At 45.8% G+C, this 26,834-nt stretch overlaps 2 protein-coding genes across 4 annotated transcripts in view; one reads left to right on the forward strand and one right to left on the reverse strand.

Moving 5' to 3' along the window:
- CBY2 (chibby family member 2) overlaps positions 1 to 26,834 on the reverse strand; it is an 87,344-nt gene that overhangs the window by 43,135 nt on the left and 17,375 nt on the right. The gene's annotated exons all lie outside the window — the stretch shown is intronic.
- Positions 11,742 to 26,834, forward strand: part of ERICH6B (glutamate rich 6B) — a 46,250-nt gene continuing 31,157 nt past the window's right edge. Inside the window, exons 1-4 of one of the 3 annotated variants that reach the window (XM_072976280.1) lie at positions 11,742 to 11,793; positions 18,652 to 19,028; positions 23,977 to 24,022; positions 26,559 to 26,725. In XM_072976280.1, the coding sequence (XP_072832381.1) occupies positions 18,710 to 19,028; positions 23,977 to 24,022; positions 26,559 to 26,725 (532 nt within the window). In that variant the 5' untranslated portion in view covers positions 11,742 to 11,793; positions 18,652 to 18,709. The remainder of the gene's footprint in view (positions 11,794 to 18,651; positions 19,029 to 23,976; positions 24,023 to 26,558; positions 26,726 to 26,834) is intronic. The other 2 variants (XM_072976281.1, XM_072976282.1) reach the window with 2 other exon arrangements.

A 26,834-nucleotide genomic window follows, 5' to 3' on the forward strand; every position in this document is an offset into this window, starting at 1 on the left:
TCCTGGCAAAGGAATCCATTTTCCTTATGCTTACTTTTCTGAGCTTGAGCCTATATTAAATATTTACTATTTAATAAATATTAACCATTGCTAAAGTGATCATTTGTCCTCATTTGCCAGGACAGTCCCAGTTTATGCCTGTTGTCCCAGGAAAATTATTCATCTTCCCGCACCCCTCCTGTCCCAGTCTGGATGATAAATCCCATGCCCACCGCAGCCGTAGGACACAGGCAGGGCTTCTTTCTTCACCAACCGGTCCTCCCCTGATAACCACTTGCTTCTTTCCAGCCCATTACTTTTTAGTCACACCAGAGGCCATTAATAATTTACTATTCGTATCCCACTTACTTCCAAAAAGGATTAAAATGGTGCACAACGCCGTTAAATATTTGCCACTTGACAAACATTTACTGGAAGCCTAAAAGTTCCACGAATTATTCACTACCTGAGCATACAGACACGCACAAAGTTGTTCAAATAAAAGTTAAAAGTGAAGACAATGAAAAACCATACAGAGGAAGAAGATTCATGAGGTAGACACCATAGGTGAGATAGTAATTATAATTCCTTCTCTATTTGACTTTGAACTACCTAGGAGTAAAACCAAAAAGTAACGTACAATGAATAACATCAATCACACTGCCTAAGGAAATACAACTTTGACACAAAAGATACTTTTTCTCCTGACATTAATTTTCATAGGAATTAATTATTCGTTCAATAAACAGAATACTTCCTATGTCCCAGGCAGTGTTCTAGGGGTGAGTTACAGAAGTGAACAAAACAGAACAAACAGGTAAAAATCCCTGCCCTCAGGGAGCTTGCATTTCAGTAGGGTGAGACAGACAATATGTAACAAATACAGTGTGTCCGATAGTGGTAAGTGCCATGGGGAAAACGAAACCGGAACAGAGACTGGAGAGGCTCAGACAGTGCCCTGAAGTCTTAATAGGCTGGTTAGAAAACCCCTCACTGAGAGGGTGACATTTGATGAAAGACACAAAGGGGAAGAGAGAGGGGTCGCGTGGATATCCAGGGAAGAGTCTTCCAGATGGAGACCCTGAGGTGGGAGTACCTGAGACCAGTGTGCGTCCCATGATGTGAGTCAGGAAGTTACAAGGACATCAAGTCAGAGCCTGGAGGGGAGGGGCAGGAAGTGGAGATCTTGGGTTTTTTCCTTCCGATAAAACCGGAAGTCATAGGAAGATTTTGAGCAGAGAAGTACCACGACCTGACTAGTATTTTAGAGGATCATTCTGGATGCTATGTTGAAGATAGATGGAGGGGATCAAAATCCAAGAAGCTTGTGAAATTTTTCAGACAAGAGAGGATGGTGAGAAAATGATCAGATTATGGTTATGTGTTAAAGGTAGAGGCAACAGAATTTGATAACAGGTTACATGCGAGTGAGACAGAAAGAAAGTGGCCAAGATGGTTCCGAGATGCTTGGCTGAACAGTGGAGCTGCTGTCTGCAGAGACAACAAAGACTGAGGATAAGCACATCGTGGAGGGAGGACAGGGTTCGATTTTAGCCATGTTAAATGGGATACACCGGCTGGACCGCCATGGAGAAAGGTCAAGTCAAGCAGGTGGTCATAAGTCTGGGATTCTCATGAATCCTTACAAACAGGACATGGATTGGGAAAGTGAGTGAGGTCTTTGACAGTCATTTTTGCCAAAAGAACAAAAACATTTGTTTTATGACCATTTTTATATCAGTCTACAATAAAAATCAAGATCTTCAATCACAGCTAAGTGAAGGCATTTCCAGAAGCAGCCAAGTTAATGTCATAAATGTCTTAAAAAATATTGCTTTGGGAAGCTAACTTAGACCAAGGATAGAATTTACTGAAGCAGCAGGGATGGGCAGCTCACGCCTGCCTCTGCCCATCTCTCTCAACTGCGATTTCAGATTTGCCTTTGGCAAGAGTGGGCTCTTTGATTGTACTTATTCTCTGGGGTAGATGGTCAGGTGGCAGGTGCTTTGCGATGAAAAGCAAAAGAGTCTGATAAATTCTACCCAGATCAAGGCCCATCTCGCTTTACTTGGGGGCAGGTCATAGGGATATCTGAAAGAACTACCAGAATTTTTCTTTAAAAGGAGCTGTGTCTTTACTCAAATGGGCAGAATAAATGGAGACCAAAAGTCGCAAGCTGAGGCCTCAGAATGATAAACTGGTGTTTAATAACTTTGAAATTTTCCAACTTAAAAAACCTAGTGCTTTCCGGGCAAAAAGATGGATTTCAGATAGGACACACAAGTCAATCCTGTCCCCAGACAAATGATAAAGGTGTCTATAGTTTCTCCAGGCCATACCAGTTTGGATGGGAAAAAAAAGAAGTGTGCAATTGTCAGAAATGAAGCAGAACTATCAAGAGTATATATCAGCAACTTTGGCAGGGAAACTTACATCACAGTTGAATTTTGCCTCTAAAAATGTAAAAATCATAACCTTTTAAAATCTTTGAAACTAGGGACTTTCCCTTGTTCAGTCTGTATCCCCAGCACCTCCTAGAACAATACTAGCACATAGTAGGCATTTAATAACATACTGACAAAGGAATGAATCAAGCAACATTAAAAAATAAAACAAAAATGAAACCCATCAGCGCCATCTTGTGGCAGGCCTTACATGAGGCATCCAAGGTTCCAGTCACCAGGCTGGGGAACAGACATCGAAATTTCTGTGACAGGGTCTTAGGAGCCAAGGACTGTTGGGGGCGGCAGACTAGGAAACCTGTCTCAGAGCTGTGTTTGCAAATCAAGTACACTTCTGACTTACATTCAGGTGAGGTTGATGAAGACTATGGGGGGCTACAGAAGTTCCCCGGAGCCAGCCCTCGACACTGCCAGAGTACAATGGAGAGATACAGATCTCAGTAGCCTTTGACAAGTCCCCCCACCCCACAACACACACACCAAAAAAATGTTATAATAACCTAACCTCAAATTTTCCCTTTGTATTTCAAAAGACCCTTGGGAACACAAAGATCCCAAGAGCTCTTGGGCACCTGGTAGCATCCTCTGCCTTCCTGTTTCCTTCCTACACTTCTCCCCAGCTCCCTGAGGCTCCTGCTGTTGCCCCTTGGTACTGATTTAGACTTGACCTCTCTGCTTTTCTTCATTTCTCTCCATACCTAGGGAAGTAGGGGGAGAGGCAGAAATTGTTACCTGGTCATCTTCCACTTGTTTACCTCCTCTGGGACCACCAAACAGAGGCGGAACCACCAAGAACCACCAAGGTTCCCTGTGTCCCATGCCCCTCCCCCTAGAGCCCCTTTTCTGTCATTCTCACTCCTTTACCAAGAGCCTGGCAGGGGCCTCCGAGAGATAATATGAAGAAATCTAGTAACACACACACCTGGTATGCAAGGGGTACTCAGGATTCTTCAGGTTTTGTGGATACCTGCAGCTTATACAATTTGGTGGACCCTCTTTGAGAAAAAGAATAAAAAAATTATAAATACAAATTTAGGTGCAAAAGTGAATATTCATTTTAAATCGGGAAAGGTATCAGAAAAAAATTACTGGCACCTCAAAAATTCAGGTTCTTTTCTTCTGACTCTGTGACAACTGACTAGAAATGTCTACACAGAAATGGATTTCAACCTGGTCTCGTGGCTCACCTTCTGCAACTCCCAGTGAGAGAGCGACCAGAGCATGTGAACATCATTGGCTTCCTCTTACCCCTGACCCCAGACCAAGCCCCTGCACCTTGACTCTGTCCCCTCAGGGCAGCACCCCCGCCCTTGCCTCCACCCAACAGTATTCCAAAGAGCAAAGAAGAGGCCCTCCAGGCTACCTAGGGGTCTTTGTCCTGGGGACCAGCCCAAGTGAGTCCACTCAGGATGTGCCACGCGCTACCATCCAGCCAGCCCACCCTGCAGCCTCAGAGACCTGACCAGTTAAAGGGCCTCAGCTCTGGGAGCCTCAGAGTCTGTCTCTTCATCTGAGCACCCACCCACAAGCTCAGCGCTGGGCCCAGGATTCGGGAAAGACGATGCTGTGTGATTTTGTATTTAGAAAAACAAAGTTATACAAATTACATATCATTAATTAAATAATAAAACAATAAAACTCCGCCCAGTCTTTGCCGCTCCTCCTCTGCGGGGAGCCCAACTGTGGACTGGCAGTTTGGCCTGGCAGGTGCCAGCCGCCTCCAGGAACTGACGGCCTGTGGTCCACAGTCTCCTTTTTGGGGAACACCTGACGCGGGTGGCTGGGACGCCAATAATGAGAAAACTTTCTGGCCAGCCACGGCCGCCTGGCCCCAACCAGGAGAGAAAGTGGGAGAGGGAAGCCGAGGGCAGGTCCGAGGCTTTGAACTCCCGGCCCGCGGCTCAGCCTCGCTGGGCGCCGCGGAGGGTGGGGGCGCCGTTCCCATGGTAACCGAGCTAAACAACGCCGGCGCCAGGACACTGCGCGGGATCCGTGCGGGCCGCCGGGATTGGGTAAGAGCTGCTGTAATCAGCCGTCTGCGTGCGCGGGGAGACTCGACTCCTCCTCCCGCCCCGCCGGGGAGTGGGGAGCAGCGTTGAGTCCGGGGAACAAAGAAGTGACACCACGCAGACATCTTTGTTTCCTCTCCCTTTCTCTGCCCTCCCTGCTCTGGCCTTCCTGTTCCTGACTGTGCCGCGCTTCTCCCCTTTGTGAAGCTCGGTGTTGGGTCGATACTTCTGCAAATAAAGGCGGACTGGGTCCTTTCCACTCCAGACAGTCCTGGCCCTGAGTTCAAGGGAAAATTATGGGTCTGACAATATGAATTCTTCCTTTTCAGACCAATCAGATAAGCAGGAGATGAATTCCCCACATCCAAAATTCTAAACTTCCAGCCTTGAGCACAAACCGGCTCCTGTGACCAAAAGCAAATGACTCAGTCTCCCCATGTTCCTTCCCCCACGCCCTCTCCTCTAAAACGGGAGAGAAACAGCGGCCCTAGCCTTCCAGGGAGATGGTGCTCTGCAGGTACTCCATGCCAAGAGCTGGCTCAAGGTCATCCTCCTTGAAAGTTCAATCCTGAATACATTTGAGATTCTATTTCTCAAAAAGGCCTTAGGAAATTATGTTTCAATGAGTGCGCCAGGGTGTCCCTACTGCTAGAAACTGCACTGATTGGTCTGAGAACTTTCTGATTCAGTGTTTGCCCCCTGGCACTTTCTCATGTGGACACCCATCAGCACCAGCACGGCACCACAGGACTCAGGAAGTAGGCCATCCATCGTTCCCCACAAGACGGAAGGCAGCTGCCTTCAGCCAAGGATCCCACCAGGTACAGAGGTTATAAACAGCTACCCAGGACAGTAACAGCAGCCAGAAGTCCTGGTGTTTGCAGAGCACAAGAGAACATTCCTTTACAGAAGTGGGACTTCTCCTCACGCGCCAGCTAGGGTTTCCAAGCTACAACCAAAGATCCTGTGGCCCACCCCAACCTCTTCGTCAGCTGCATCTTTGCTGTTTGAGAACACCCACAACCCACGTCTTGGGGTTTTCCTTCAGAAAATGAAAGAAAGTTAAGTGGATGGCGGCCTGAAAAGTCCAAACCAGAAACTCAATGTGCCTTTCTTCCTATGGACCATCCATTCTGTCCACAAACTCCAGTTGAAATTCTGCTACCATGAGAGGTGTCGCGCTAGGTCCTATGGGTGAGACAGACTTGCACGTGCAGTGCAGTAAAGGAGGGACTGAGAGAGCTGGGGGAAGAGGACAGGCTCTTTCCAGAAGAGTCTGCATGTCCTCACCAAGGAGGTAACTTCAAGTTAGTTTTTTTAAATGACTAGACTTGCTTTCAAGTCATAAGGAAATTCAGAAGCAAGGCTGGAATCCCAAAAAGAAATCTCACTCTGGAAGAGTTGGCACAAACGTATGTGGCCTTCTCCAGAAAATACAGCAGGACTGTGACTAGGAAACCAAGAGGAGACTGGGAAACGGGTCAGGAGGAAGCCCAGGCAGGAGGACTGTTCAGTGGACAGAGCCCTGGTCCTAGCTCTGAAACAGGCTTGCAATGCCCAATCTGATCAGCTAATCCACGACTAGCCCAAAGGCCTGGCCTCTTCCTAAACTGACTTTTAATGTTAAATAACATAACGGTGTTAACAGTGCCTCCTTCTGGGCACATCAAGGATTGACAGGAAAGACTGAGACCTACAGGTAGGATTTTGAATACACTGGCCTGTTCTAGAACCAGACTTATCTCCAGTCTCCTAATGGTAGGAGACTAGGTCCCATCTACCAGATCTCCAGGCTTCTCTTGGAGCCCTGCTGTCTCATCTTTGCCAACGCAGTTGGGGCTAATATATATTGTAGGTAGGACCTCAGCAGCAAACTCCTTACCCTTCCCACTCCTCAGTCAGTGACTGCATCCACTGGTCTTGAGCCCAGCACTTGCTGGTTTCCTCCTGGACCTTAGGGGTTTACCCAGCCTCTTTACTTTTGGCTGATGTAGCTCACAATCTAGAAGTGTTTGCCTCTGCTCTTCCTGTCCTGCCAAAAATCGGAGGTGCTGATTTAATAAGAGAGTTTATTCACTGGTCATATTTAATCCCTCCAAAGTCCAAATGCAGAGCCAGGTATCTGTGCCCTTTTAGATTGATGTCTTAGCCTTTTAGAAGAAAGGGGTGTTTGGGAAGCACACCCCAAGTCCTGAGCCTGCCCGCCAGCTCCAAATCATGGAAGATCCCTAGTCGTGCTTTCACCAGTGGTTGGGATAAACTTCAGCTTTATGTTGGTTCCCAGCTATGAGCCATGCTTTAGCAGCTCAGCTATCTGTGTGTGATTTGCACCAACTCATGGCCATGCACTCAGGGCCCGGGGGCTACAGCTGACCATGTTCATGGACACACTCGTAAGGAAATAAACACTCTCAGCACTCCTTACCCAGATCATAATTTCCTGAACTCCCAGCAACAGGTGGAGCCCAGCAGCTGGAATCAGATCAGTCTGTGCAAGAGGCTTTCTACAGGCCTCCAGGGATTCTGGGAAGCACTGAGGAGAGACTCAGGGGCAGCTCCCAGATGGCACCTGGCACCGTCCCAGAACCCACTAATTCCCAGGACTCTGTTGCCTTCCTTAGGAGGGGCTCACTGCCTCAGGAGTATCCCTTTTTGATCAAGGACATGGGTCCAATGTGGGATAGATGACCTAGCAAGGTCACCTATTCTCTGTCCTACAAAACTTCTAACACTTGGGAACCGCAGTCTCCCAGCACCACCCTGGGGTCTGCAGCGTGAGCAGATGAGCCATTCTGTCTGGAATCCTGAGGACTCCAGGCTTCACATCAAGGTCAGACTGGGGAATTACTCTTGGAAGAACCCCATGAGCAGTCATAACAAAAAGTCCCTTTGCTCCTGGTCATACCAGCCTTCCCAGTGCCTAATGGGGTATTTCCAGGTCACAAGTGACCCCCTTCCACTCTCATCCTGTCCCTCTCTGGTCTCTAATTGAAATCTAGAATGCTTCCCATTTCTCCAGTCCACCATGTGAAAACAACCCCCCTGGCCAAGGCAACTGAACGTCATTCCTTAGGGAAGTCCACCAGTGGGGAGGGAGGAGCCCTGCTGGTCAGGCAGGTAACAGGAGAAAAGGCTGCAAGACTGGGCAGTAATGCCTAGCCCCTTCCATGAGTAGGCTCCCCTCCCCTCCATCCTTTTCCCATTCCTTTCCTGTTCAGTTCTCTTTCCATTTCCTTACGGTGGCTAAAGCCTCCTCCCTCCCCCAGCCCTAGGACATCGTCTGGCCAGCTTTCAGTTAAGTGGGGACAGCCCACGCCCCTGACAGGCCCCACACCCTAGAAGCCACAGGTAGCGCTGGCATTCTCCCAGATCCCTATTTTCTCATCTCACAGATAATTACTCTTCCGACTCATGCTAAAATTCCCCTCCCCCTCTTTCATTCATGACATGATCACACTATCCTTTAGTTTATTTTTCTCTTCCTCTGCTTAAGCAAGAAGCATTTTTACGGTCTACAGATATGCTGCATGCAACATTGAAGCCCCAGTGCCTGACAGTGTCCGACACATAGAAAGTCCTCAATAAATGTCTGCAGAAAGATAGAGGAAAAGAAGAAAGGGAAAAGGATGGAGGGGAGATTTGGAAGCTTACCCTTTGCAGTAGCAAATTTTCTAAGGTCTGGTTATGCACAGAATGATAGAATCAGATTCACAAATATTTGAGCAGCATGTAAGGGTGAGGCAAAGCCAAGAAAATGAAATTTAATACTGATCTATATAAATTCCTGAATCAGGTTTTAAAAATAAACTTACACTTAGAAACAACAAAAAAAAAAGGTAAAGAACATAAAAGCTACCTTCAAATATTTGCAGCCACTGTGGAGCAAATCTATCGTGTGTAGCTCCAGACAGCAGACCTGGGGAGGCTGGTTGAAAGCCCAAGGGAGGAAGATTTAGCAGAGGAAGTCTGTGTAATTTGTTACGTGCTAAATACAGTGCCTGGCACGTAGAAATGGTGGCTGAATAATTCCACACTTACTGCTGTGATCTTTCTGATCATTATTATTACCAGCATCATCGTCATTATTTATTATTTATAAGAGCTGTCCAACAATCTGCCTCAAGGAGCACTGAGTCCCGTTCCCCAGAAATCCAAGGTTATCACTGGGTAGCCACCTGTCTGGGGAGCTGGTTGACCTGATGCCTAACCCCTCGCCTCCCCTTCTCCATAATCCTGTGATTTGAAGAACAATGCTCTGTGTGTCCTGGGTAGCAAAAGCTGCAGATACAATTCCTGGCTGAGCAAGCTGTCTTTTATATAAAGAAGCTTTTGCACTCCCTGCATTTGTTGCAGTGTGCCTCCTTCAAGCAACCCCTCCAAAGCATCTCTTTGATGTTGAAAAATAAAATTGCTTTGTGTGAAAGCTCCTTTTATCTTATATAGATACAAATGCCTTGTATCTTTGGGGAGATGCCAAACCACTCTTTCTGTTTCAGAATTAATCTTATTAAAGAAAGCTCTGTTGAATCCCCACTGCTTTTGCCAGAGATGCTGAATAATTCCACATCTATTGCCGCTTTGCTAGGCAACCTTCCAGGATTTAGTGTTGTCCAGGAAAACATACTGGCGAGTTTAGGCTGGATGATGGCATTCCCACTTTGGATCTAACGCTGTGGTTGTAGAAATGTTCCTTTATACATCTTTTTTTTTTTAAATTTTTATTTTGGAGGGAGGTAGTTAGGTTTGTTTGTTTGTTTGTTTTCATGGAGGTACTAGGGATTGAACTCAGGACCTCATGCATGCTAAGCATGCATTCTACCACTGAGCTATGCCCTCCCCTGCTTCCTTTAGACATCTTTATCTCAATTTCTTAGTTAAAGAAAAGGAAAGACTTCTTCAACAATATAATTTGATTCTACAGCCAGCCAACATTTTATTCTAAATTCCTGCATATGGATGAATTCCTCATTTAAAATATTATGGGGGAAAACAGAAAATATAAATTATATCTAATAAAAATAATGAACTCAGATTAAGTCTGAAAGTTTTCTTATAAATTAGCAAACATAGTGCATCAGATAAAATTTTTGATTTTATAATGAAAACCCTTTAATACTGTTTAATTCAGTTAAACCCTATATCCAAATATTTGGCCATGAGCACACTTTATTTATATTTTATGTCTCCCTGAAGATCAATCTGTAATTCATTACAGTTTTTCTACATTTTTTCCGTATCATATACTTCTATATTTATAACTTTGCAGAGTAAGATTCTGAAATAATTCTTTGTAAATTTAGAGAATTCCACATATTAATAAAATCTGCTGTCATATCTTACAAGTATTAATGATGCACTGATGTCAGTTCACAAATAAATTCCCCAAAATTCCTAAAGCAAAAAAGAGAGAGAGAGAAGGAAAAGGTAGGCGGAGCTTGCCTGTTGTGAATAATGAGTTGCTTCACTGACCATCTCAATATAATCCCATTTGATAAGCCAGTGCTGCTAGTATGGCCAAGAAAAATAGAGTTCTTATGAGGTTATTACCTGTTTTCTCTTTCCAAAGAATATAGGAAACCACTGATTAGACTATCTGGCTTGTACAACATATTTTATATATAAATGTATATTTCATTTATGTACGTATCAGTATGTATATAGAGACATACAGTTGTATCAGTCAAATGACATTACAACTTCCTCCCTCCGAACACACTTCTGGATTTCCTTCACGAGGAGCCATCCATAAGTGATCTAAACATGCAACCAATGAAATAATCAGACATTTGTCAATTTCAACACATATTTATGACCTCCTACTTTATGCCAGGCATTATTCTAGGTGGCAGGAATACAGTGGCAAATAAGAGATAGTCTCAGATATGCAGGTCAATGAACATGATACAAATGTTATGAAAAAAATAAAACGACATAACAAGATATATAGTGACAGGGGCAGAGGGTGGAGGGGGGCTTATTTTAGATCCATTGCTCAGGGAGGGCCTCACAGGGGAGATGACATCTGGGCTGATGCTTTAGGAGGAGTTGGGCATCTAAAGAGAACTTTCCAGACAATGGGAAGGACCAATGGAAGAGCCCTGAGGTGGGAACAGGCTGCAGCATGGTGAGCAAGGGGAGTAGTAGGATTCCAGGAGGATCAGGAAGGAAGCAGGGGCCAACATGGCAGATTCTGGAGGCCTTTCAAAGAGAAGTGGAAATCACTGGAGTGTTTTAAGCAAGGTCACTAAGACATGATCTGTGTTAAAAAGATCACCTCCGAAGAATGGATTGTTGGAAAGCCAGAGGAGAGAGGCTGTTGTAGAAGATGGTGGATTAGACAAGAGTGATCACAGGAGTGATGGAGAGAAAGGATTCAGGACATTTTTTTGGAAGACATCACTAAGAGGATTTACTGATTGATTAGCAGGCTTGGGAGGATGAAAGAGAGCAGAACCAAGAATGACTCCGAGCTTCTATGTCTGAGCAACAGCATGAATTATACCAGAGGTTCGCAAACTTCCTCAGTTCACGGCACCCTCAGTATCTCAGTGAATTCTTCACAGTGCCTCCTAAGCCAGGAGAAATCTACAATGGTTTTCACTTATTAGTTACATGCAAATAATTTAATAAATACTTGTGTTGCATCCCTGTCATAGATTTATGTCCCAATGTAATACACAAAAATTGAAAGAAAAAATAATATTCTTACTTCATTCTTAACGATGACTTGCTAATGGAATGTGTATGTCTGTTGCGCATTGCACAACTTGGAATCAGATAGCATACAGCCACCCTTATTTCCTGTTCCACGCTGATGTTTTTTTTTCACTTGCTTATCTCAACAACTGCCAAAAATCCAGCTTTGCAAAATATGCCACTATTGAAAGGAATGCAGTGTAATCTAAATTACAAGTTTATACAATACCCAACAGATGTTGAGTATAGCTGTTTTCCTCGAACATTTTAAATCCACTGCAATATCCCTGTGAGTTCCTCGCAGTGCCCAGTGAACCTCAATGCTCAGGCTGGTCAGCCCATTCAGTGATGGGCTGGGGGCGGGGAACGGCAGGGGAGGTACTATAAGTGAGGGCTGCTTGGGTTGGATTCTCATGTTGGACGTTGAAGGAGAGCTAATGACCAAGGAAGGTTAAGGAAGAAACATGTACTACAAAACCAAATTCCATTTCATCTGAGCATAGGAAAAAAATATCCATTATCCAGTACTGGAAGTGAGATGCTCTCTGGCTAACTTTCTGGGTAACTAACAGCTAACCAGAGAACTTTTTTTTTCAGCTGTTATTGTTGAAGAATCCCTTGGCGGACTCAGCTCACTCCCTGACGCTGTAAGTACTGAACGTGAGCACAGCTGGGCGTGGCTGCTGCTGCACCTGCCAGGTCTCAAAGGCCGCACAGTCATGATCGCAAATCATCCTCATTGTCCTCCCTATGAGGCACACTGTGATCCCAGAAACAGCAACGTCAAAATAGATCTCCATAAAATGGATTTTGTTTTAAATGTATTTTAAATTCACTGGAAGTGGGAGGAATGTTAGCTCAGTGGTGGAGTGCATGCTCAGCATGCATGAGGTCCTGGGTTCAATCTCCAGAACTTCCATCAAATAAATAAATCAGTAAATCTAATTACCTCCCCTCTCCAAAAAACAAAGAAAAAAACCCAGAACAACAAAAAGATAAGGGGGGAGGGCATAGCTCACTGGTAAGCGCATGAAGTCTTGGGTTCAATCCCCATTGCCTCTGTTAAGGAAAAGAAAGAGAGAAAGGAAGGAAAGAAGTAAGAAAAAAAAGAAAAAATAAACACACCCTATTTCCCATCAAGGGCATAACATTAGATAAATGCTAGATGTGACCACCAATTATAAGGCACCCGAAGAAACAAAGACGTAGGATTCAAATCCCTTATGCTCAAAATCTGTAATCCAAAAAGTTCTAAAAAATGAAAGTCTTCATGATAAGTTTGTGGCAAACTGATTTGGACACAAAACCTGACCTGCTAGAACAGATGGAAGCAAAATCCAGCCTCAACTGATACGGGGCTATTTAAAGTTTCTCTTTATCCCACTTACTGTGAAAATGCACATGTTTTGCTGTGGAAATACTAGTAAGATTCACTACAGGGTGCTGCCCCCAGGCCACTCTAGGGTTCTTATGTATCTGCGATGTATAAGGCCAGTCTAACTCAGAAAAAAAAAGTCTGAATTCCAGAGCACACTGGCCCCAAGTGTTTTGAATAAGAGATAGTTAGTCTTTAGAAACAGACGGCAGGAAGGAACCTAGATCTCTTACAGGTCAATCCATTAACAGCACAATTGAGAAAAGAAGCCTAGACACACGTGTGGGAGGAGCAGGGAACATGTCCAAGATCACATACATATTCCGTTTGGAGCTCAGCCAAGACAGTGCTATTTCTCCTGCCACCTGCTGCCCACGGCCCCAAAAGGTGGCCCATACGTGTGCTCGTTCATGTTGAGAACACAGGTGCTTCAGCCAAACAGGGCACACCCAAAATACACGCTCCTACTGAGATGCTAAGCTGAGCTAACTGAACATGAATATGTCATCAGATAGAACAATTATCCATACTCCTGCTTTGTTTCAGACAGTATTGAAGGTTTGAGGGAGGTTCGTTCAAAGTCATTCTAAGTGACTCTTGAAAATCAGTCCAGTAAACTTGTAACTAAAAATGGCTTTTCATCTGAATGAATTTCTTTTGAGCAAGTAGAAACTCTAAATACTATTTCTTTGTTCTTTGAAATAATTTCTTTGTTCTCCAAATATTTGGAGGAATCACTGAGAACTCGAGTGGTAAACAGTGGAAAGATGACATCTCTTGCTCATTCCCACATTTAATTGTTTGGTAACTCAAAGACTGCTTCCCCAGCGGGCAGAGGGCCCGGGAGAAGGCCCGGGGGAGGAAGAGGCCTGCTGACCAAGCGGCCAGATCAGAGCCTTAGCTTCCATCCCATCTCTGCCAGGGCCATCACAGAGGGCCTCACGAGTTGTACAGAGCCCCATCCTTAGGGCACAGCTGGTTCCCAACTGTAAGTCCCTTTCCCTGCATTTGGTTTCCAAAGCTCGAAGCCTTTCAGCACGTCTGACTGGCCATGGCTACAGGAAGAGGGTCAAAGAACAACTCGGAATCAGCAGACTTCTCCGATCGTGGAAACCAGAGGAGACACCCTGCTGACTCCTTTACCTAAAAACCACAGCCAGAACACAGAGCCCGTCTCAGGTCACTCAGCCCGGAAGCAGAGGCTATTTCCAGTCTTCCTCTTTTCAGTCTAGTCTAATCAGCCATTTACAGAGGGAGTGTTCTGTTCTGTTTGTCTGTTTGAGCTACTTATCTTCCTCTTTATTTCAACTAAGAATGTTTCAGGGAACCTGGCCTCAACCCTTCCAGAATGACAAATGGGATTCAAAGAAAACCTCACTATAGGGAACTCAGTCGGCCTCTTACTGACAGCACAATGTGGAAGGGGTTATGCAGATAGAAATCTACCAGATAGTGGCAGTATGCTGACCTCTGGCATTAAAGCTTTATGCCTCTTCACTAAATAATCCCAAGCACATCATCAGTAAATACACTTGGCAAAGCACTTAGCACTTTATTGATGCTTTCCTTTGCTTGTCCATGTATTCATTCAGTGGGTACTACTGAGTGCCTAGCACCTGCCCAACCCCATGCTAGGTGCAGGCGTGCAGTGGTCAACTGTGCTAACACGGTACCGGCCACCACCAAACAGCCTCCACTGAAGGCCCCATCTCTCTCCAGGAGCTGGAAACATCAGGCCAAGGCACCAGGAGGCAAAGTGTAAGAAAGAGCAGACCTCTTAGGGTATCTTTCGTCTTCCCGCTTTTGATAGAGATGTGGCTCTGTTTTCTGATAGAGACAGAGAACTGTGGTTTTCCTACCAAAAAAACCCCCAACAAGACATGTGCGCTGATAAGCCTGCCTGGGAATCAAGCAGGTCCAGGCAGTGGTGTGGACAGAAGCAGAAACAGGGAGCGCGGTTCCATTCAAAGAGGGCAGCCTCCAGTCAACATGTGGGGAAGCCAGCCCAGGGTCCCAGAGACACCTATGTCCAAGAGGTGCCAGAACTCTTAACTTTTTGTGAACTCTGCCCATTCTAAACATTCACTCTAATTTTTTAAAAACGATTTGAGTTGAAAAGAATATGTCTGGCAGCCTGCTTTGATTGTGGCAGCCACTTTGTGAAGCTAGTCTAGGGATTGCTGAGCTAATCAGCTGATTAAATCAGCTATTATAAAGTTGATGTTTCCTGTTGTGACCACAGAAATTACCCTGCAATCTGGCAGAAACCAGGGTCAAAATGCATCAAGATCTAAATCACAAGTCAAAACCAAGACGTCTGCCTCGGACACTGGGGACCAGGTTGCCATTACCATTTATTTCTGCCTGACAGCTTTTCCTTTACATTTATTGGCGAATTAAAGGGAAAGTGTTGAGAATGTGGTTTCTTCTTTGATCTGTAGAATGACAATGCAGCTGACTGGAGCCTTTTTAGAAGGCCTGATGGGAAAACAGAGAGAAAAGACTCTTAACCCTGAGCGGCAGCATGCCATTGATAAATGCACTCTGGGCTATCCAGGGGATCCACTGATTTTGATCTTTTATCTTAAGCAGCTAAAAAATATGAAAGCTGGTCCCAAGTGCAAGCACACCTTTGACGGAGCAACTAGTGCCTGCATGTGCTCCTTTACCGCTCCCAGGGCACGGCCAGACAGACCCCTTCTCCTAGGGCTCTTGACATCCCCAGTCCCTTCTGTCTCCCTCTGGCTTACAGGTATCAGGAGCAAGTGGGGATTAGGACTGAACAGCTATAGTAGGTGGTGTGTTTAGGTTTTAAATAAAAATAAGGTTGGAAGGGCTCCTTTAAAACAGAAGAGGCGCCTGTAGACACAGAAGCCCCAAAGCTTTGCACCATTTGCCGCAAAGGCAGCAACATCCACCCTCATCTCATGTATGATCTAAACTTCACCTTCTCCATGAAAAGACACAGGTCCATCACAGAGCTGTAAAGTGATGGAGAAAGAGCAAGTCAATGAAAGGCCGAGCTCCCAGGCTGTACTTCCTAACTGCCTGGTGAGTGGCCACAGGAATCCTCTTGTGCCGGAGTCACTGATCATATCACCACCCAACACAAGATGCTTATTCATGGGTGTTTAAGCTCTCCAGCCACTCTGCACCCCCACCCGGCTCTGTCTTTACTTTACTGCCTTGTCATCCCTCTGCCAGGTCAGTTTTCCCTGCCCGAGCAGGTCTGGTTATTCCCCACTCACCCAGCCCTCTAAACTGTCAAGCTATCCATGAGGACTTTCCCCTTCTCTTTACCGCATCTTACAATCAGTTCTTTTCCAGACTTACATTTCGTGAAGCTGCCTGTCACAGGCTGGGTTCTCCAGAGATAGACTCCACGGTGCAAGCTATTGAGAGGCAATCTGTTGAGATGTAAAATGTTTCTTGGGGACCAACCCCTGAGACAGGAAGGACAAGGAAGCAGGACCCGCAGGAGAGGCCACAGTGGAGCAGGCTTGGCAAGACCAGCCTTGGAGAAGAGCTGGTGGGTGAATATGACCTCTCAGAGGTGCCCCGCCTGGACTCAGCTGGACTTTTATACCCCCACCTTCCTTTGCCACCAGATGCGGGCGCCCCGAGAAGGGCGTGGCTTCTGGAAGTTAGCTCCCTACAGCTGAGGCAGATCCTGAAGGGGCTGGGGGCTGGGGGCTGACCATGCTCCCACAGCTGGGCAGCAAGTCCTTCCTGGAAAAGAGGTCTGGGCAGCGCGCCCACGTGCACCACACTGCCCCAGGCTAACCCTACAGGAATCCAATAATCCAAGGGCTCTAGCAACCCTGTGGGTGGACAAATATGGCCCATTACTGATACTGACCCAGGCTCCTGGACCCTTTAATCAATAAAAATTGGTATGAGGCCAGATGAGGAATTCAGGCAAGGCTTTGTTGGGACACGGGCTGCAGTACAAAGGAACAAAAACAAGCAACAGGTGCCCTTGCTCACTCCCTGAGCGGGGGTGAGCTGGCCCCTTAAATGGGGTGAGGGGAGGGGCGGACCCAGGGGTCAGGCTGGAGGGGTGGCTTAGGTGGTCTGCCCACCCTCTTGGTGGTGCTGTGTGTGGGGATCCTACACAGTACCCAGCTTTTGCTCCCAGCACTTCGGAAGTGGCAGTTGGGTTTTGGCTTTTTTGTATCTTACTTGTTCATAATTTGCCCCCATGACATGTGTGCAATTATTTTTAGTCCCTACAGTTTCTTTGTATTGTGTTGCTGGAGGAGACAAGGAGACATTTGTCCCAGTGCAAGCACTGCAGTAAAGGGTCCCAGGTCCCAGCTGTCTCATGTGAAAGTCTTCACACATCACACCCCTCATCTAAGGCACCATGTCCCACGTATGCTAGACAGTGATCCTCATGCTTTCATCTGGCTGGTTCCCCAGAACAGAGCTTCCCAATCAAAGATCTGGAAAAAGGCAGACCGAAATATTTCTCTCTCAAGTCCTCAGAGCAAACAGGAGGATTCTGGGCCAGTTGCCTCCACAATGAGCAGCTTATCCCATTGCGCAGAATAACTGTTATCATTTTTAAAACTTTGGGATGCCCTGCTCCAGAGCATCTACTCTTGGTCCTTCATTCAGTTACTGATCATTTACTCTGGGGACATCTATTATGCATCAGGCACTGAGCTAACCACTGCAGACAGAGTGTGGAACAGGTCACATAAATATAGTCCCTGTCATGGAGACACTTAAGGTCTAGTGGAAAAAAAAGATTGAACAAGTAAACACAGAAACAGAACCATAATTAGAAATAGCGCTAAGTGCTAGAGGAGAGGATAAAGGGGTGGGAGAGTAGAGGAGGAGGGTAAGAGAGGAAGTCACAGAGACCAGCAGGTCCAGATCTTGAAGGACCCTGGGAGCCACAGAATGGTGTTCGCGTTTTAGTCTCAGTGCCAGAGAAAGCCATCGGGGGATTTGTAAGCAATGGATATCATGATGTGATTTGTCTTTTGACAAGAACACTCCTTGTAGAGAATGACTATAGGGCAGCAACAGGGGTGACAAGAAGGCCAGTTAAGAGCGTGTGGCAGTCAGTAATCCAGACTAGAGGTGACGCAGTTCACTGCAGGCAGTCACAGTGGAGCGGGGAAGAGAGGAAAGACTCGAAATATATAACAAGAATCAGTTTTTGCCCTCAAGAAGTTCATGCACTGTTGGAAAGACGGACATGTAAACAAACTATTTAATATGGCAAAATCGTTACTTAATGAAAATATAGAAGGGACAGATGGAGCATCGGGTGGAGAGTGGAAGACTCTGTTGGGGGATGTAGGTGCTGACAGTTGTGTTGAAACAAAAATAAGTAAGCGTTTGCCAAGTGAACTAACAGTGAGCAATGCTTCTAGCAGCTGTGGCAGCCATGATAACGTGCCTCGCAGGAGCCTGACTACAGGGGCCCCCACTGACCAAGACCCGGAACGTTGTGTTCTTCCCGCCCTGCCTGGGCCTCTTCCACTGTGCTGCTCACTTTGTGTATGGAGTTTTATTTGAATGTCTGTTTTTCTCCCCAGTCTCAAGCTCCTGGTAGACAGTCTCTGTCATGGTTATTGTAGCAATAACTATTTCTTGGTGACTAAATGAAAGTCTTCTCTAATGATTGCACCGCTAAACACCAATCATGCCTTCATTTTCCAGCCAGCCTTCCTCATTTACTTCCTACTGTGCAGTCATTTCATATGGTATTTTTCTCTCTCTGGCTTACTTCACTTAGAATGATGATCTCCAGGTCCATCCATGTTGCTGCAAATGGCATTATTTTATTCTTTTTTATGGCTGAGTAGTATTCCATTGTATACATATACCACAACTTCTTTATCCAGTCACCTGCTGATGGACATTAAGTTTGCTTCCATCTCTTGGCTATTGTATATAGTGCTGCATTTCAAAGGCACTGTCTTCAGGTGTGGTCTCTCCAACCAGCTCCTCGGGGGTAAAACCTCAGGCTCCTCTTTTTATGCCTTTTCATGGGCCACCAGGTACTGACCTGCATAGTCAAAGGGCCATCCAAAGAGCGCTGGATGAAATGAGTGGACAATATGCAGTAGGCAATTCCTGACTAATGGGGTTTTACCCCTTTCTTGGTTCCCAGGATAACGAAGTGACCTGCCTGCTGCAGAAGGCTTTCAGCTGCTTAATGCCTCCCCAGCATGTCTGCTGAAAATCACAACCCATCGGAAACATCACCTCCTCACTCTCCCACAGCTTTCCACCATCCCACCCAGACCTTAGCTTCAGAGGAAGAGGATACTGAGGGAAATGAGAAGAGTTCATCTGAAGAATCTTTATTTCCTAAAGACAAAAAGTCTCTGGAGGAAGACCAGTACCTGGAGGAGGAGGAGGAGGAAAAGTATCTGAAAGGAAAGGAGTATCTGCATGAACAGGAGTATCTGAAGGAGGAAAAGTATCTACAGAAGGAAAAGCATCTGGAAGGGAGAGAGGATCTGTATGAAAACTTTCTGGTAGACGGTGAGTATCTGGGAAAGATGTCCCCTAGATGCTAGCTAGAGCACCACAATGCCTAGGAAAAAAGAACAGATTTGAGATACAGCCAAAGCTCAAATGATCAGTCCTACCCACCACGCTAACTGCCTCGTTAACCACCACTGACCAAGTTCTATGCCCTACCTCACAGCCGTGCCCCAGAGCACTGTGCCAGCAGAGCAGACAGGGAGCCCTGAAAAACGAGACATGCTTGTTCATAAAAAACCAAAACAGGCAAACAGAATACACCCCCTCCTTTGTATCTTTTCCTAACCCTATTGCACAAGCAATACGAGTGCATGGTGGACGTTTGAGAAACTGTATAGATGGAAAAAGAAGAAAGCAAAAATCACTCCCATCCAGAGATGATGTTTTCACACTTTGGTAATAATATCCCCAGACTCTACATAGTGCTTATAACTTGCCTTTTAAGATACATTATTTGTATAATACATAAATATAAAATTATTTCTATATTTATATATTATAATTATAAGTACTACATACTTACATGAATATCATTCATGCTGTAAAATCTTCTACAAATCATTTGAGTGGCTGCATCACATTGTATTTTCAAACCATAATATTTTTAATTGACTTCCTATGATTGATCATTTATTACTTGATATTTGTGTTACTTTTTTAAACAGCACTTTGATAAACATCCTTACAGCTAAATTTTTTAATGACCTCTAATTATTTCCTCAAATACATTCCCGTGATCTGTTGCTATGTCAACAGAGACTAGGATGCTTCCCGGGGTGCCCGCTCATCCCACGCTGCTGATAGGTACTTAACTTTGGAGTGATTTCTCTCATCTTAGGGCTGACATTTTTTCAATACTGTTTCAGCAATTGGCAACTTTTCTTTAAGTTGGGTTTTATTATTTGACAGTGGGCTCCCTGCCTGTGCTGTTGCTCCAAGTGGCATTAGCCATATGCATTTATTCACAGGCCCACACGGTGTCTTCCCTTAATGTTATGACTGCATGGCTATATCCAACCAGGAACAGAAAGTTAAAAATCCAGGTCATCTGCATCATCGTAATGGTGACCTAGAAATGGAACTATTTTTCTGGATCCCGTTCTGTTACCAACTGCAAGCACCTCAGGCAGCTTGAATTTTTAAATCCCAAAGTGATTGCACACAACCTACATCCTAAAAGGTGGGGGGTGGGTGTAGGGGTAGTTCAACAGCCACAGGCATTTTACCTTTACGTCCTGTCCATCAATTTAGTTTTATCATCCTAGATTCCTTCTACTTTCACAAAATTTCAGTTAGTACATGGGGGAGGTAATTCCTCCACTGCTGGGAGATTCTCTTTTCTGTGTGCCTCTACCATGAAGCTCCCTCTCAGAATTGTTAATGTCCCCGCTGTTCGAGTACCAAGTGTAATTTTAATACTGAAAAATAGCATTCAAGCCATTTCTTTTGCACAGTATGAATCAAGCATTCTTAACATGTCCCTGCTATGCGTCAGACTTTCGTAAATGTATTACCCACTAGAGTAGGACAAATACAATGCTGTCAAGTGAATGGAAATGTGTATATAGCAAAAGCTTTGAAAATAAATGTCCTGCTAGCCAAAATTGGAGAGGCACTGAAAAAACTGGAGGGGAATACTAAAATGCCTTTAAAGGCACATGGAAGCACGTCGCGTTCTACAAAAACCCAAGGTACCAAGCCAGATTGTACAAAACAGGTTAAGAAGGGGTTTACAAGAGGATCTTAAATTTTCAAAAGAGTGTACATCAAGACTTCTTTATGTAGAATTTCCTCCCTATCCCTTTAAGATGTAATTTTGTTTATCTCTTGTTTTGAACCTCAGAGCCTAACAAAAGTGCATTCCTGACTCATAACAGATGCTCAGTAAATGCAAATTGAATCAAGTTCAATTTCATTCATTTCACAAAACCAGGCATGTATATACACACACATGCATGCACACACCCGCATGTATTTTTAAAAACAGCTTTATGAATGAATTGGTACCTATAAAATGAGCCCTAGAAATGACAAATGGGATTCCCTCTCTTATGCTGAAGGATTAATTGTTAGAGGCTAGTGGTGAGGCACTGTAGTGAGAAGGATTCTCAGCCCCACTTTGGGCTCAGCAGGAAAGAGTGCCATGATCCACTAGTGATGTCTGCCACAGGATCAGGAGAGGAAGAAGGAGCATGCATGCCATTTAGTTGTCTATTTTGTGGCAGATATGAATCTGCCACAAAGAGCATTTTTTTCTTCCTCTCTCAAGAGCTCAACTGCGCAGGTTTGAATGCCTCTCTCTCCCACTTATTAGTTAGATGAGCTTGGGCAAGTCACTTAACCTCTCTGTGTCTTAGTTTTCTTGGCTGTAAATTAGGGATGACAGTAGACCTACCTTACTGTATGTTTGTGAGGACTGAAGGGGTTAAAGTATGCAAAGTATTATGCGGTATGCCAGGCATACAGCATTTTAAGCCTATGTAAGTGTCAGCTACTATTACTATTATTATTATTGTCATTATATTTTATTATTCCCTTACCATTGACTTGTGAAGGGTGGATTACATTCCCCTGGCCACATTTCCGTCCTTTGTGAAACGGACGTAACAAAAAGACAAGAGAAGATGCAATGAACTAGGGTGTGGAAGGAATCTATGCTCCCACTCAGCTACTCTGCAGGCAGGTCAGTTTCAGAGCCTCCCAGTTCCTGGACAAACCAGAGTAGCGTCAGACTGACACCCTTCATCCCCTCTCTTCTTTAAAGGGATGATTTTCTCCATGGTTTGTGAGGAAATCCAGTAATATTAGAGGAGCAATTTGAATATAAACACAGCTTTGATTGCTACTGAATAATCACTAGTTACATATGACGGGTCTTCCCGGACTTGAACCCAGGAGGTCCCAAACCATTTTTGTGAAACATGGGTATAAACCCTCTGGTGTCAGAGTCAGAAGATCGGGGGGGGGGGCGGCAGGGGGGTTGACCTCAGGCATGTCACTTACTTTCTCCAAGTTTCACTTCCCCATGTGAAAAAATACCTAGTGGTTGTGACAATGAAATGAAAGAACATTCTGAAGACACTTTGAAAGCTCTCCCAGACCATGCAATGGTAAGGTGTGAAAATGCTCTTCTGATCTTACAAGGTCCAGGAAGGCTCTAGAAGGAAGATGTCCTAGCTATATTTCTGTCCTGCTGTCACAGAAGCGGAAACCACCCCATAAGGTCTTTTTTGTTTTCTTAGAATCCAAGACCTTCCTAAAGATGAATTCTGCTCTGTGGCAAATAATGCCAGAGAGACGTCACAGTATATTACTTCTGATTCATAATATTTTTACTAAATGGTATTTTGAGCCACATAATTGGCTGGATTTGATTTTCTTTACCCTTGCTAGCTCCTCTTTGGTGGCTCCAAATGCTGTTTGGCCTAAATGCTATAATTTGGATGCCATTTCCAGTTGAGAAGTGGTGTCCGGAGGACCATCTCCAAACAGGGAATCTGGCAGATCTGTGTCTTTAAAAAGATAGGTTTGAGACATGCTGATAAGGCAGGGATGGGTGAGCCAGACAACTCATCAAGCAGGAAAGCTCACAGACTGTGGGAGAGCTTCCCATCAGGGTGTCTTGAGTTGGCCACTATCGGGGGAAGATGTTGAGCCCCAAGACTGGTCGCCCCCAGCCTCCACTCTGTTCCTGTACAGACAGCATCATTTTCTGTGCACGTCTTGCCTTGAAGGTCAGGAGCACAGGCCAGTGGCACAGGGTGTATGGTGGATGTTTCACAATCTTTGTCTCCTATCCTCCAGCCACTCTTTACCCCTCACTTCACAAATGAAGATTCTGGAGTTTGAGAGCTGGTATGTGACTTGTCCAAGGTTACGGAAAATAATTAGAGGAGCCAGGACAGGCTTCCAAGCCTTGTCGTCTTTCTATTCTAATCACTTCTTTCTTTGTCCTTTCCTTCTTCTTTCATCTTTTGTTTCTGGTATTTGCTAAATTATATGCATATTTCAATTGGAGAAGAGTAACATAAAAAGAAACAACATCTACTTTTGTTCATTTTTAATGGGAAATTTGAAAAGCAGAAAATAGAAAAATATCACCCAACCTGTTAATATCCAGATACAAAGCTGATTCACATTTTATCAGTTTTTATTGTGTCCCTCCTGCCTTTATTTTTTGCATGTCTCGTGGTGAGTGGTCCTTGTTTTGCTGGATCATTTTAAACATGCTGTATTTACAAGTTTGGGTTTTACTTTTGTAACTTAGTATTATGACTTCAATATTTGCCTGTGTTGCTAAATTTTTGTAGGCATCATTTTAACAGCCAACTAATAGTCCTCAATAATAGTATGTCTCATGGGTTAACTATGGATAAGTGTAAGTGTTGAACATTTAAGTTTCAAATTCAAATTTTCTGATTCTCATTTCTTTACTGCTTTTACTATGCCATTCTCTAGTACTAGAAGTGACAGTATATTTTATTCCAATTATACATGAAATTCTTGATGTCATATCATTCAAGGTCAACAGTCAGGTGACTGAATGACACAAGTAGTCTTCAAAATTAAAAATAATTTAAAAAATATTTATATTCTCTGACCCTCAGCCACCTCTCCTATACAGATAGATACCTTTCGTCCTGTGACAGGCAGGCCTCTGTGATAACACAACATAGTAACACAGCAAATTTGAGTGTCCAAAATCCGTGATTTCATGAAAATTATCTTCTCAAGTTTTTTCTGATTTTATAAAATTTCAGCCTCATAATTTCTAAAGGATACCATTAAGAGAGACAACACTAAAGAAAAGCAAAAATAGAAAAATTCTGTAAATCAGGGCCACCCCAATCCCAGCATCACATATTTAACAACAGATTTTCTAATAGAAAGAATGATTCTTTCCCTTTTTACACCAACATTGTCTTTCTGTTCTTTCTTCCAAAAGAATTCAAGGCTCATTCATCGCAAACCCCGCCTGATCTTAAAGCAAGGTAATAGTTTTTGATTTTTTTTTGATAAATCAGGTGAAAATCCATGCTTAGGGATGATGTTTCAGGAGGCTTTGCAACATCAAAGATGGAGAGTGGGAGTGAGGGTGGGGTAGGGGCTGTGGGGAGCAGGTCCCCTGAGAAAGGAGGGGTTCGGGTAAGGGGTCTCCTGGAAGTCACACCCAAGGACCTCCCAATACTGCTCCCTCTGCCACTCAGCCACTCATAGGGTGAGGGACGAGTCCCAGGATCAGAGCCCTGGGCACCCAGAGAGGAAAAGGCAGGGGCCAGCTGACTCTGGAGAGAAGGCTGACCTGGGGAAAGATGGCAAAGTGCCCCCCTGGGCAGCACCTGTGGTGAAGAGATGAATGAATGCCCACAATGAAGCTGCCATCTTCCGTCCATCAGGCAGACTTCTGAGCTCTAAACGATCATTCAGGGAGTGTTCACAAAACTCCTGCCACACGGCTTAGCACATGCTAGACGGTCAATGACACAGCTGCAGACAGAAGCCTCTATGCGCCCAGCTCTGTAGCGACCCATGGGCTCGGCGACAGGCACCTGCCAGGATCACCCCCACTAAGGCAATCCGTAAGAGGAACTAGTTTTCCTGAGGTCCCCCTCACCTCCGCACCGACACTCACAGAGAAGTAAGCCACGTGGCACTGAAGGGGCCCAACGGTGAAGTGACTCCCAGGAAAGTCATGATGGAGAGCAGGGACCCGGGGGCCAGGCTGCCTGGGTCTGAATCTCAGCTGCTCCACCTGACCAACTGTGTGCCACGGGGCAGCCATTGAACCTTCTGCCTCGGTTTCCTCATCTGTCAAGTGGGGACAGTAAGTTTCCGCCTCCCAGGCTGTGGTGAGAATTAAATGAGTACCAACTCAAGGGGGTGCGCGTGGAGCAGCAGCCAGTACACAAGACATGCCCCATAAAGGCTGTGGGTCACTGTTATCCTCCGTTCTGCACCCCACGAGCCACCATGTGTAAAACTTAGCACACGGAGAATGAAAATCATGACTCCTAGTCACCTTTATTCCAAACACACGCAGCTGGCCAATCTTTTATTCATATATCAGCTGAGGGAGTTTCCTGTTCCCCAGGCTCTGCAGGAAGCGTGGCGATCAGAGAGCCCCTGGGGCCTTACCTGCTCTGTCCCTAGGCAGTTTGGCTTGACTCCCGAGAGTCCAGGTCTGGGCCTCGGGATGTTCAGAGAAGCCCTGGATTGTCCTCACACAAGGTTGCTGAGAGCCCGAACCCTCCACAAACCCCTTTGGGCAAGAAGTGTTACACTCGTATGTGTTTGCTGGTGGGGTGGGGGGAGCAGATTCTGGGCAAGGGTTTTGTGGTCCCTTGGAAACAGGAAGGCCCCCTCTCCCCACTTGTGCACACGGGCCATGAAGGTCCCAAGCACACGCCAGGCCCCTTCCCTACTCTAAAGCAGCTGCAGAAGCAGGCCCAGGACCAAGGGCCAGGGGCTCCCCGCTGCATCACTCCCGCCACTGCCGACAGGGCAGGGGACTGCTGTTTGGCCCAGATGAGCCAGAAGCCTGGTCCCACTTCCCGGGTGCTGAAGTCACAGCAACATCCCAGTCCGTGGCAGGCGTGGCAGGGAGGGTGCTAAACAAGTGGACATCCGTGAAGACAGAAGTGACTAGACCAGCCCACCAGGACCTTAAGTATAATCCCTGTGTTGGCCAGCAGCTTTGACTTTCCAAGTCCTTTCATGGGAACTGGAGTGCGACAGCTACAATTTCAGCTCTGATCACCTGCCACCAAAGTCCATGCTCTTTCTACCAATCATCGTCACTGCCAGCTAATCTGCTGGGAATTTTCTCTTACACTTGTTTGAGAATTAGGCCAGTTTATGTGAGATGACTTCAGGGTCAAAGCCCCCACCCCTCTCGTTTCTCTAAATTACAGTTTCCCGCCCCAGTTAGAAGTCAGAGATCCCTGAGGAAGGACTCGGTAGGTTGGTGTGTTGGTTCTTCCCTTTGGATCCTGAGCTCCCAGATAGCTGGCCCTGCACCTGACCCCCAACGCCCTGTCATCAGGCCCCCAGGAACCTTTCTCGAAGATGGTGGTGTTTGCAGTGAGCAGGCAAGAGGGGACAGAACCCAGAGCTCAATTTTTAACTGCTGCTTATTTCTTCTGCTCAGCCTGAGGCAGCTGTGAGGCAGGAAGTGCACCTGGAATGAGCAGGGTCGTGAGCCTGCAAGGACAGAGAGTGGTCTGGAAGGTTAGGCTGACCATTATAGAGGCCTGGCCCACTGGCCTCCGAAGGGCCCCAGATCCTTTCACTCCAAGTGAAGAAGTGGTTGGCAATCAGAATGGCACACAGACCTACTTTCCATGGTCCACCAGCTGGTCCCCTCTAACCTGGTGACAGCACCACTTGGGATGGGTGGAAGTCCTCGGGAGCTGGGGAGCAGCTGCTGCCACCCCCACCTCCTCGTGGCCATAGCCCTGGGGTCCTAACCTGGCCCCTGTCTGGAGGTGGACTGACCCCTGCGCTCCCCTCTGCTGCTGGCATGCCTAGGGTGCCCACCTTCTTTGCGGTCCCCGCTCCCATCTCTGAACCCACCAGCAGCAGGCCTCCTCATGGTGATTCGATACCGTCTACATCCTCCATGAAGTACAATTGGGAGTTTCTAGACTGGCAGGACCAGAGCACCCAGACGGAATGGATCTATGAGAGCAAGCTCGGTAAGAGGCAGAGCACCCTACATCTGCCGCGCGGCTGGGCTCCCGGGGGCTGGGGAGACACGGGCTCGCAGGCACTCCGTGTAAGTGGAATGCAGGGGCTGGAGTCTTG

Source organism: Vicugna pacos, chromosome 14 (assembly GCF_048564905.1).
Source record: "Vicugna pacos chromosome 14, VicPac4, whole genome shotgun sequence".
NCBI classification, from domain to species: domain Eukaryota; kingdom Metazoa; phylum Chordata; class Mammalia; order Artiodactyla; family Camelidae; genus Vicugna; species Vicugna pacos.